Source organism: Abramis brama (genome assembly GCF_963993115.1).
Source record: "Abramis brama genome assembly, chromosome: 19".
Lineage (NCBI taxonomy): Eukaryota > Metazoa > Chordata > Actinopteri > Cypriniformes > Leuciscidae > Abramis > Abramis brama.
The window spans coordinates 15,815,014-15,827,490 of NC_139981.1; the positions used below are offsets into that span (position 1 = coordinate 15,815,014).

At 41.2% G+C, this 12,477-nt stretch overlaps 1 protein-coding gene across 20 annotated transcripts in view; it reads left to right on the plus strand.

Moving 5' to 3' along the window:
• The window catches only part of tacc2 (transforming, acidic coiled-coil containing protein 2), a 65,774-nt gene that overhangs the window by 18,307 nt on the left and 34,990 nt on the right, over positions 1-12,477 (plus strand). For 19 of the 20 annotated variants that reach the window (XM_084092450.1, XM_084092455.1, XM_084092454.1 and 16 more), the window contains 3 exons: positions 2-6,922; positions 7,361-7,612; positions 11,321-11,578. In XM_084092450.1, coding sequence (XP_083948576.1) covers positions 2-6,922; positions 7,361-7,612; positions 11,321-11,578 — 7,431 coding nt within the window. The remainder of the gene's footprint in view (position 1; positions 6,923-7,360; positions 7,613-11,320; positions 11,579-12,477) is intronic. The other variant, XM_084092442.1, reaches the window with a different exon arrangement.

A 12,477-nucleotide genomic window follows, 5' to 3' on the forward strand; every position in this document is an offset into this window, starting at 1 on the left:
GCTGTGATGGTGACCAAGTTTCTACTGAGACCGCATCGCTGACCCAGAACCACTTGTCTAGCGCACCTCAGCAAGATGCTCCATCCCTAAATCCTTTGGCTGCCCAGGTGGATTATGAATTCCAGGAAGCTTTAAAGGAATGTGAGGACGAAATGACTGCTCTTGGCATAACCTCCCATGCAGACACATGGACTGCAGGTGATCTGGACAGGTGTTTCTCTTTAGCCCTGCCTGAAAATGATGAGAAAAATATCAAATTTCATGGAGATTGCCATGAAAATGGAGCACATAAAAATGACTCCTCAGCAGGTGAAGAGGGGGTGTTCAACTTCAGAGATTATGTTCTAGGAAAAAAGCTAACTAATACTTGTACAGCTGGAGCTAAGGATGTCAAAAACATCAAGGATATAACAGAAAACCACAGTGAGGAAGCTAGCCAGCTGTCAGAGGCAGAACAGCAAAGAAATTCAGAGATAGAGACAAAAATAGACACAGCTGAGAACGTAGCTGGCCAACAAACAACACATAGCATATGGACAGGTACACAAACAACATCAGAGATGGATACAGCAAAGGAAACACTTACCCAGGATCAATCAATACAAGACATCTGCTCATCGAAATACACCCTGGAGGGTGAGAGCACACAAGATGAAAAGAAAATAAATTTTATAGCACACACAACCCAGAGAGAAACCGGAGTACTTCAAGAGTTAAATCCTGTGATCGAAGAAGTCATCAGTTCTGCAAAAGCTACACAGATGAAAATAGAGATGCATAGTCAGTTAATTAGTGATTTACTGGCATGCCAATCCCCACATATGGATAAACATGCTGGTCATACGTTACACTTAGAAGCTAAAATAAGCGTACAACCAAACACACAAAAACAGGTGGAGTCAGGGACACAGCAGCAGATAAGTGGACAGATAGAAACAAACACAAAAGTAGGATCAAGCCTTGAGCATCAAAGACCGGAATTAGGACTCTCAGAACAGCTGAGTCCTGAGGGTAAACAATTGATCTGCTCCCCACCTCCAGAACCCAAGGCTCACCAAGCTAATTTTTCACTGGCTGAGGCTCCACCTGCCCTGATACTGCACTCTCCACAGGGGCCTGAGCAACATGATGACCAGGATCAGACAGATGGACCCTACAAATCAATATCAGAAGGTGAAACCATACACCACAACCACTGTACGACAGGGGAAGTAAAACATGAGAAAAATGTGTCTGATGCATCTGCTGTTGTGATTGATTTCGGCCAAGCTAAAACAGCCCCTGAATATGAGCCTGAAGGGAGATATGACTTAGAGACATGTCCACTGGAGCAGGAGAATGGACCTTCTTTAGGCAGTGGAGCTGACGCAAACGCAGCACTGTGGGGGAATTCACACTCTCTGAACCGAACCGGTGCAGAAGAAGAGGAAGAGAGTGCTCTTGAACAGGCTTCAGCAGAGTCCGCTGCCTCCACATTGCTACAAACACCCACGATGCCAGAAATGATAGAAAGTGAGGGAGAGAAGAAGAGAGATGATGCGTTCCAAAGTGTCGCAATAATAGTACAAGCAGTAGAGAGAGAATCGACAGTGCTGGAAGCAGATGAGTCTCCAAGCTCACAGGGAACATTAACTGAAATTACGGCTGAACAGGGACGGCAATGCACCTCAGTAATCTTTCCAAAGATTAAGTGCTCACCTGTTCCGAAAGAGGAGGCGACAGAGGAGAGCTGTGGCAACAAAATGCCACACAACTCGACAGAGAGCGAGGGGAAGGGAGGGGGTCTGCCGATCGCACTCGCCCCAGCTGGAAACAAGGATACAGGCACGGTCGACACAGAGGACAAAGCTCTGGTCACATATTCCTCTCCAGGCGTCCTTGGAACATGTGACTGGAAGGTGGGGAGTTCCCGATCAAAGACAAGAAAAGGAGAGAGTGAAGAGGAGGGGAAAGAGACAAGCGAAGGAGGAGCACAGAACGCAGCACATGCCGGCAGGGTGTCACAGATAGAGACAGCAACCGAGACGTGTCCATCCCACGACATCACAGCATCACTAGCGGCGACACAAGACGAGAGTGACCTCATCCTTCCTGACACAGCAGGCACAGCCCCGTTTCCTCTGACCATCAACAGAATAAACGACTGCGTCTCCATCAGCCCACCCCCTCCTCTTTCCCACATAAATTCTACAGAGACAGAAACGCAGAGAGAGGAAGAGGCTAATCTGAATCCAAGCCCAAGTGCATCAGGAGCAGAATTGCTTGGCAGTGATAGATCATTTCCGCCAGCATTTTCTTTGGAAAACGAATGCCTTGCTGCGCAAGTCAACAATCAACAGGTACAGAGCTCTTCACAAACTAGAACCACAAGCTGTGACACATCCATCAAGACAGAAACACAGCAACAAAAACAAGAAACAACTCCTACAAGAGAAGACACATCTCAATCAACTAAGCTACAAGTGAACATGAGGGATAACGCTGGAAGTTGTACCAAGGTGGAAGGGCGTATGTCTCCAAAAGGTATGCAGAGCTCTTTTGACGACCAAAAGGATACAGCGCTGAAAGGCCAAATGACTGAATGTGCCTCTCTGCCTCCACTGATGGTGTTTGAAAGTCTACGACACCCGGTAAAAGAAACTAGTTTTAACTTTAAAGGTTTTCTCACCATCAACAAACCAGAAATAGAAAAGGAAAAATCCAGTGCATTAAAAGAACCTACTGCTTTTGAGGAAGGAGGTAAAGAGGAAAGGAATTGGAAGCAAAAAGTAGAAGTGGAAACGACATATAAAGGGTCAAAGGACTGCAGAGAAACGACCAGCACATCTCAAGAGCAGGGTGAGACTACTGTAAAACTTGAAGAAAATGTTAATGTGAATATGGGTGGTTGTGAAGGTAGTAGAAAAGTGAAAGATGAAACTGATGTTAACAATACAAATTCTGTTATATTTTCATCACTGTCAGCTGCAGATGAGACCACCAGTGTTACTGAAACAAAGGATGTGGTTAATGAAATTCTGGAAGAAACTGAAGCAATTAAACAGAACCAAGAATATAAAGAGTCTTTGAATGTTACTCAGATCAGTCCAATTGATACAGATGAGTCAGCATCCACTGAGAAGAATAGTGTTTTACTATGGGACGTTTCTCTACAAGAGGGTCGTAACAGCAGTCCTGCGGTGGATGGTGAGCGGGCTGATATTGCTGTGTCTGAAGGAGTTGAACAGAGACATATAGAAATGCTATTTGGCAGCAAGGAAAAGCTGAATGAAGAGACTGACAAAACAAAGGGATGTGGGTTACCTGAAGCAGATGATATAGAAGTAATATGTCCAGGTAATTCAAAGAATTTTGTGAATGACAGTCAAGAGCATGAGTTATGCATAGAAAAATACACACATGAAGAGGAGTCACAGGTAAAAACCAGCTCCATGTCTCCAGTAGCAGCCCCAGACACAGACAGCATGTGTCCTTGCACTCAACCAGAAAACAAATTCAACACAGAGCATCCTACTACAACCTCAGAGGTGCCACTCCTGTCAAAAGCTGTTAAGTGTGCAGACATGCTGACCTATCAGACAGAATCACAGTTTAGTGGTGAAATAATGAAAAGTGATGCAGTGGATGCTGGAGACACAACAGTCCCCTCTTTTCCTGCAGCGGAAACTATAGTACCAGCACAAAGTGATCTTTCCTCAACCACCAAACAAAGCACTAACAGTGATGCCAGAGATGTGTCTGTCATTGTACTAAAGGCTCCAGGCCCAATGCTGAGTCACTCTGAGTCCGTTAATGACTGTGATATTGCTGTAGCAGGAACCGGGGAGCATTGCAGTGTGAACCCTGTGTTTAAGTCTGATACAGAGATTGTAAATAATATTGCAGACCAAACAAATCAACAGTCAGATGTAAATGAAGACATGTTAAGAAAACAAAATGCAGATGATCCGCCCTACACTGTTGGTGTCTCCGCACAGGAAATTGCAGCATCATCTGGGTCCCTTCTGCTCACTGCTGACAGACCAGAACAGGCTAGTTCACCGCTAGTTTCAAAAAACCCAGATCTTGTTGTAAATGCAAAGATGAAAGAGAATGAAGCATCTAAGGGCACTGTAGAATTTGATATTGGTCAAAAATTGAAGAGAGAAGGACATGTAAATTCTAAACATGAAAATGATGTATGCAGTGTACCTACAAATGTTACAACAGACAATGAGTTAAATAATGAAGACAAATCTGAAAAGTTCAAGCAGGTGAAAGGAGAAGATCACAACAAGGAGAGTGTGAAGGAAACTGAAGAAGAATCCAGTGCAAAAAATGAAACTAGTGCCTCTCAGGAAGAAGGAAATGAACAGAAAAATGTGAAGCAGGATGAAAGACAGGAACAAGAAGAAATGGCTTTTAGGGAGAAGAAGGACAGCAGAGTGGAAACTAACTCTGAAGCATCTTGTACTGATTCTCAATCTGCTTTGACAACACAGAGTCCTAATGATGATATCAAATGTGATTCGCTCCTGATGCACTTACAGGGCGATACACTTCTGACTGAAGAACCTGTTCAACATGTGTCTGTAGACAATGTAAGAATTAATAAAGATGTATCCGAAGGGTTCAGGCAGGTGATGGGAGGAGAGCAAAACAAGGAGTGTGTGAAAGAAAATGAGAGACTCAATGTAAAATCTGTCACAGAAAAGGACAGCAAAGAAAGGACAAATACTTCTGAAGAACAGGATAAGACTGCTGCAAAAGAAGATTTTGATCAAACACAAGGAGAGAACCAGACATTAATAAATCACTTCAAGTTATCAGGAGAAGAAAATCTATTAAATGAAACCATTCCAAGAGGAAAATTGCAGTCTAGTTTTGTGCCTGATCCTGATTTAACCTCTAAAGGGATTATAGAAGAGGCTCTGGGTTGTAGAGGGGCACCAACTGAAAAATCTCCTCCAATCATTGATCAGACCCTGTCTGCAGTGGTGAATGCTTTTCCTGAGAGAGACCACACGCAAGATCCGTGGGCCTTGAGCCAGTCAGATTTGGTATTTTCACAATCCCAAGAGCTTCAGCAGCAACATAAGTTTATGAGTGCCCCAGAAGCAGTGTTAAGTGTGGGTAAAAGCAATGGTTTAGAAAATGCTGAGACCAATAATCATGCAGATGCTGAGGCAAGTGAAATGCAAGAGAAAGTGATGGTGTATTGTAGTGCAGAGGCTCAAGGTTCCCTAAACAGCACATCAGAGAGTGCCATACTGGTGGGGGGCAATGACAAAGATGTTGCTGTGTACAATGTATGTCCACAGAATGAAGAGCAGAGTATGCAAAAAATAGATCTTAGTGGTGGGAATTTTCCTGTTTGTGTCGAAAGTATTTCAAGTGAAATTCAAACACAGCCGGCTCCCAACTCGTCTGTCACAGCATTGTCAGCTTCTGAAACTTCAGTAGTCAAAAAGGTTATAGAGGCTACAGAGGCAAAAGAGCCTTCAATCTCAGCATCACAGGAAAGTGTGAGTAAACATGCAGAATGTACCAAATCACAGACTAGTGTGGACGAGCATGGAAATGTGTTGGATGAAATCCTTGACACCAAGAAAGGCTCAGAACTTCCTATAAATTACTCAAGTGAATTCTCTGTGCTTCCCAGCCTCTCACACCATGTAGCAGGACTAAAAACAAATGGTAAATATTTCGGTTCTGTTACCCCTGGAGACATTGGAAACACTGAGATCCGACGTGATTCAATGAGTGATATTGCACAGATGTCTCCTGCAGGAACTTCCCAACTTCAGCAAGCTAAAGAGTTCGTTTTTCAGCCCTCTGATGGGCAGCTCTCCACCACATCCACTTTATCTGCTTCTGTGCTCCAGGAAAGTATTAAAGAGGAAAAAGAGATACGTGTGGATCATGCTTCTAAAGATTCAGTAGAGTCCAATACTCCCAATTCCTCTCAGCAATCTGAGACAGCCGCCTGGAGGATGGAGCAGCTTAATAAGCATTTGTCAGAGCAATTCCCAGTCCGTACCCAAAACACAGAGGAGCAGGTTACACAGTGTTCTGAACAGCAGCTCATGCAGTCACAACTTGTAAGAACTTGTTCAGGCTCTGAAAACACAATCAGTACTATGAAAGCAGAAGACACCGTTTCAAATGACAGACAACAGCCAGAAGGAATTCAAGAAAAGATAAGTAAACAGATAGAGGATGAAGAAGAGAATAAGACAGTTGAAAAAGAATGCATAGAGATGTCCAAAAGGGCTGAACCTAAGTCTTCAGAGTCTGTAGTGAAAGAAAGCATATCCAAAGAAAACCAAAGCAAGCTGGAGGAGCACTCTTTATCTTCCCCTGATGAAGCAATAGTCGGTAATGTAGACCAGCAAATAGAGGAAGTCTCTGATGGGACACTGATTGAAATGAAAAAGGTTGTGTCATTGTCATACCCTGAGACCGCTGTCTACTTGGTGACTGACCCCCAGGATTCCCTCCAGCCCCCTCTCACCATCAATCAACAGTCTAGTCAGCAGCCCACCAAGTCTTTTATTCAAACTTTATGTGAAACTGTCACAGATACATCTAAAAGTAGCAGCAAGCAAAATCCTGACACAGCAGATAGCTATTGTGGAGACATAGAATCGCTTCTTACTGAAAAAGCAATACTGAAAGATTACAGTGAAGTTAGTGAAGAGGAAGTCAGCAAGGTGTCAGAATCGGCAGACGTGTTGCTGGGTTCAGACCCAGGAACCGTTCAGGTTTCACCGATTAAAGACAGTTCAGATAGACAAGACCTAAGTGTAGTCTTTGTACCTGAGAGGTCAGTCAACTCTTCTGAAAGTTCTGATTGGCTCAGAGCTCTGAAGGAAACAGCCTCCATGTCTCAGATCATTCCAGAGCACAGAGATGAGACTACCTGTGGAGCTACAGAAAACAGGTACTTTTCAAATCGATGTGGTTGTTTTTTTAAATGAGAGACAGTGAGAGAAAGTTACTTTGTTGCACTCACAGAAATGTCAAAATAAATGTAGTGGTTTTAATTGACACACAGATACATATTCAATTATTTATTAAGAACAGTGTATCACAGAACCTACAGAATTTCATCATAGATGTAAACAAGTGTTTTATGATTGTGTGATGTTTTGTGTGAAAAGCCCATTATCTCCTGAGAGTGACCTCAACAGTGACATCAACTCGTGCCCTTTAGGGCAAGAAAGAATCCTTTCATACCCACGCACAAACACACACTGGGCTTCTCATATTTGAGCGCAACACATACACTTGAATGCATACAGGCTATAAGACGTTTGCATTGAGACAAACAGTAAGCATGATTTATTCATCTGCTCTTTCTGTTTATTTTTCTTTCCAGACCATTTGAGACCCTCGGTTCGCCTCAGGCTGAACTAGAATTCCGAACCCCAACTGAGGAATATTTCCCCCCTGCTCCTGATGAGAGTTTCCCCCCTGCTCCTGAGGAGAGTTTGCCCTTTGCTACTGAGGAGAGTTTCCCCCCTGCTCCTGAGGAGAGTTTGCCCTTTGCTACTGAGGAGAGTTTTCCCACTGCGCCTGAGGAGAGTTTTCTCCCTGTTACTGAGCAGCCAGAAGAACAAGAAGACTGCAGGTGAGACTTTATAAATAACGCTTATGCACTTGCATTGGTTTGTTATTGAATCTACTGCTACAAACCACACAGGAATGTGAATGACTATTTTTGGACACAGGATGTAAAAATAATACTGTTTAGGTCCAGGGAATAACATTATTGATAGAAGGCTCATGCAGTGCAGTTGGGGGCATCACTTTTGATTTTAGTTTATTGTTTGATGTTTGTCTGGATGGTCTAAATTGGATATTTGTGATGGATTCTGTCTATTTCATTGCTTAAATTAACCATATTGCTATGTGGGTGTTCAAAGATCTATTTGTTGAATTGTCTTTAAAGAACAGGTTTAACACATCGCACTTGGTTTCCTTTAGGTGACTATTCTTGTTCTCTCTCATTTTGATAGTACTCCGCACTCCCTCTCTTCATTCTATATCTGCTCTGTTGCAGCAGCCACAACAGATGAAAGTGGAGCACTTGGTGCTTGTCAGTCAAAGATTTTAGCCTCATTTAGAAAGACACGTGGGAGCCAGAGACAGAGAGAGTGGTGGACAAAATGATAAAGAATAAAAATGAGGGGAAAGAAGAGAGAACAAACTTTGACTGTGTACATTTGACCCAGTATCCATGAGCGCCCCACACTTTGTTACTTGACACAGATGTGGACTAAAGGAATTTTGCCTGTATCTGTCAGTATGTGTGTGCATGCACATGTCTTGCTAAAGCATGCATATGTGTTTGCTATTTGCACCAACGCCCTCACATGAGGTCATACCAAGAGGTCTGTCAGTCTGGAACAAAAGCCATCGTTCAGGGCAGCTCCAGTTGAGAATATTAGCCTACTCAGTGTGGATAGATAGATAGATAGATAGATAGATAGATAGATAGATACTCACAAGAGACTGAGAGAAAGGGAGAGAGATAGGGAGAAATAAAAGAGAGAGGGAGTGTAAAGTGGCTGCCTGAGGAATTTTGAGTGGCTTGCCTAAAAGAATAGTCGCACACTTTACTTTGGGTGCTGATCTCGGGTGAGTTCTATACTGTCCTTTGCTGTTTAAAATGATGTTTTTCTCTTTTGATTTGACTAATAGTGAAAGTTGCTGAAGAATACAGGCTTATGGGTATTTGGAGAGATGCTAATTACAGATGGTTTGTGATGATCTCACTGAATAGATGGGGGGAGGGTCAGTAGGAAGACAGGGAGGAAATAAGGAAGTGTGTTGTGAAGACTCTCTTTATGTCTTTCAAATTTGCTGGCTTGCATCAGACAACTGATGATAATAATTTGCTTAGTGTTGACAGAAGGTTAAATTCCGTTATTGTAAGGAATGAAGCAGATTACACAGGACTTTATGGTTGCAGTCAAGAGACCTTTGCTCTTGGTAATGTAAGATAAACATTGGTAAAAACCTTGTGTCACTGCTAGACCTGTTTTTAGACTTGAACTGATAAAATGCTAATACATATAGTTTGTGGCATGTGAATTTACTCTATTGAATTTTGGAATAATCAGAGATGGTGTTTTGAACTATACGTGGCTTTTGAGGGTTTGTACAGTAAATAAAGGAATTACAGTGCGCAACTATTGCCTGAAGTTTATGGTCAGATGTTTTAGGCTAACTACCAACTTTCCACATCTATGAGCTAATATTATCTTGTAAAGGTAACTGTGCCAATTTTAATAAAAGCTTGAGCAGCTACCATTTTGTTAAAGCTCTTAAGTTTCCCTTCAGAGGAAACTAGAGAGCTTATTTTCTGTATTATTTAGGAAGCTGCAAATTTTTCTTATACTAGATCCTCAACAGCTGAATGGAAACACAGCAATGTTATAAAATCACTATAATATCCAGCTGACTGCATTTGTATTGAATTAAAATGTAAGGTTAAGTTTATTTGAGAGCTCTTGCTAATTTTTATAGTTCCTACCACACAGTTTCCATTATAGGTCGCATACAACAGTATTCTGTGTTTCCAACTTTCACACATTTTATATAGGGCAGCTGAATATGTAATTTCCAAACTGTTCCATGTAATTTGGATGGATTGTTCCTTATTCCACATTTGAGGGTTCAATTCAATCTATTTTGAATCCACTTGTAATTTTACATCTAAAGTGAATGAATGTTTCTGTGTGGATGCAAAAGCTCCCGAGAGAGAGAGGTAGGGGTTGGCTTGGAAACTTTATGATGCGTGACTAGAGCTAAGCAACAGTTACCATGGCAACACGTGTTATCCATAGCAATTATTTTTAGTTAATGAAACAATTATTTTAGGGAAGCTTTTAAAAGAGGCGCTTAGTCAAAATGTTTAACAATTGTTCATTATAAAACAAGACAATAGGCCCTAATAATACTTGTCTAATTATGCTTTAAATATTGCTGTCAGTAAGTTTGATGGAGTGTGTCTGTGAAAAGGCTGTATGGTGGCTACACAACAGTAGTGACGTTGTTATTTTTTATGGCTAGTAAAACAGCAGCTCCCTCCTGCTGCCTTTATTTTCTGCAGTCTGTTTGCTATTAAAAACCCCTGTTTGGACTTGTTCTTATGGACACTGCTGCTCCTGAGAGATCAGATTGTGTGTTTGGGCTCTTTCTATTAACTATGGTGCATTATAAACCTTGTTTTGTACATTAAAGTTGTGTTTTGTGGTTATGTCTAGCATGCAATCTCCCACTACTCGGCTAAAGCAAAATAAGGAGAGGATCATAAGAGAAGGCCTGATTAGAGGGCAATTTGGCTAACTGTCTACAGCTGTTACTGAAAGGATAGCGCAATGCTATGTGCAGTTGTTTAAGCAGTGTGGTGGAGTGAGTTGTATTTTTAGGATGTGACATGAGGCACACCCCTTGATAGGAGCAGCTGAAGGGCTGTCTGCTGCTCTGCCTGTTGGATTAGGTTTTGTTTGTGATATTGCTCAGCTATTGCCATTTTTCCCTGCCAAGAGTACAGTAGGGTGATTTAGTAGGAGTGATACAACGTTATGTGATTTATTATTGTATGAACAATTATACAGTGTAAATATATACAATTATGAATCAATCAGTGGTCTTGGGGTCGGTAAGATTTAAAAAATGTTTTTACTACTAGAAATACAGTAAAAATAGTAACATTGTCAAATATTATTCCAGCTTAAAATAACTGTTTTCTATTTGTATTATGTTTTAAAATGATAACTTATCCCCAATGATGACACAGCTGAATTTTCAGTTGCCATTACTCCAGTCTTTAGTGTCACACTGAATGAAACCTTGATATATTTTTTCCAGGATTATTTGATGAATAGAAAGTTCATCAAGATAAAGATATTCAAATAAACAGATTTGAAATCGAAAAATGTGGTATCATTAAAAATGTCTTTACTGTTACTTTTGATTAAATTAATGTATACTTGTTTAATAAAAGTACTAATTTCTTTTAAAAAAACCCAAACTTTTTGTAGATTTTATTTTATTATTTATTTTTTGTTACATTTTGGGAGTCATTGTTTAAAAATTATGAAATATTAATAACAATATATATATGTGTGTATATATATATTTTTTTAAAAATCTTACTTCATTGATGTCTAAGATGTGAGATCAGATTCTTATTGCTGCTATTATACTATAATAATGGTTTTTACATGAACCATTTTATAGGTGACACTGATTCTCTCCTTACCCTGCCCTGTGTGCGTTTGCATGTGTTTTTGTGGTTTTAATGTTTGGAAATGTATGTGTTGTTCAGGCCCCCTCTGATAAAAGCTGCTCAGAGGAGTGAGCCTGTCGCCTCTCCCTCATCACCCCCACCACAGCACAGCCTTGCTCCTGCCCTCCCTGCCCACCTGCTGCAGGACACGGTCGAGTTCCCCACACCACCCCCTACCCCTCCGGACAGGGCTGCCCCTGAGCCTCAGACCCTTCCTCCTGCTACTTCTGATCTACCTGAGACTCCCCCTCTGCCTCCTCAAATCCAACAGCTCCAGCACTCTGAACCTTCAGCAAGGTAGGATATAATCATTTACCCAGTGTGCTAACTGTTTAACAGTATACTTTTCTTCTTTAAAAGATTGTTAGAATGCCACAATTTCAGAAATGATGTTTCACTCAAATTCAGTTTCTATTATTTTTGCTTCGTGTTTATTGTAAAGTACCTTCATGGTTTGAGACAATGAGGACACATGTTTTTACCAGTTACAGTATTCCCTTCCTGTTTGGGCATGACTATTCACGTGTGGTGAGAAGTTATGAACACTGATTTAGATTCATCTGACTTTTAAGATCAGTAACATCACTTTACGTCTGGAGGACTTTGTTGATAGTGCTGATAATAATAGCAGTGATGATCCTGAGGGATTTGTGCCACACACGGGATGTACAGTATGTACAGTACTGTACACTGAGTAGTACCTCACGCTGCGTTTCCCCTGTGTCTGTATTCATTTTATGCAGCACCCAGAAAGGAATTTACCATAAAGACTATTGGCACCAGGCTTTGTATGCATATTCACAGCACTGTGTATGCAGAATACAGTGGTTTTAAAAACAATTTGGACACTTTAGTCACAATTAAATTGTATTGAAGTTATTACATTAGTAAACAAAATGTAAAACCAAGTGGCTTCTACAAGCAAATGGTTCTAGACCTTAGGACTAAATTCACTTGTAGATATATTTACTGTTAACCAACTGCCCTCAAGGTGATTTTTAGTGGATGAAGTCACTTCCCCTCAAGTTTACACAGATGTCTTAGCAGAGTAAATACAGGTGTAGTTCAGCACATATGATACATGGATAAGTTCCACTAACATTTGAAAGTCAGAAAGTGTTCTAGACAATTTTCAAAGAACTAGCTTTAAAATCATAAGATCCCATCGTCACTTCGGAGCGTCTCCAAAGCCACGC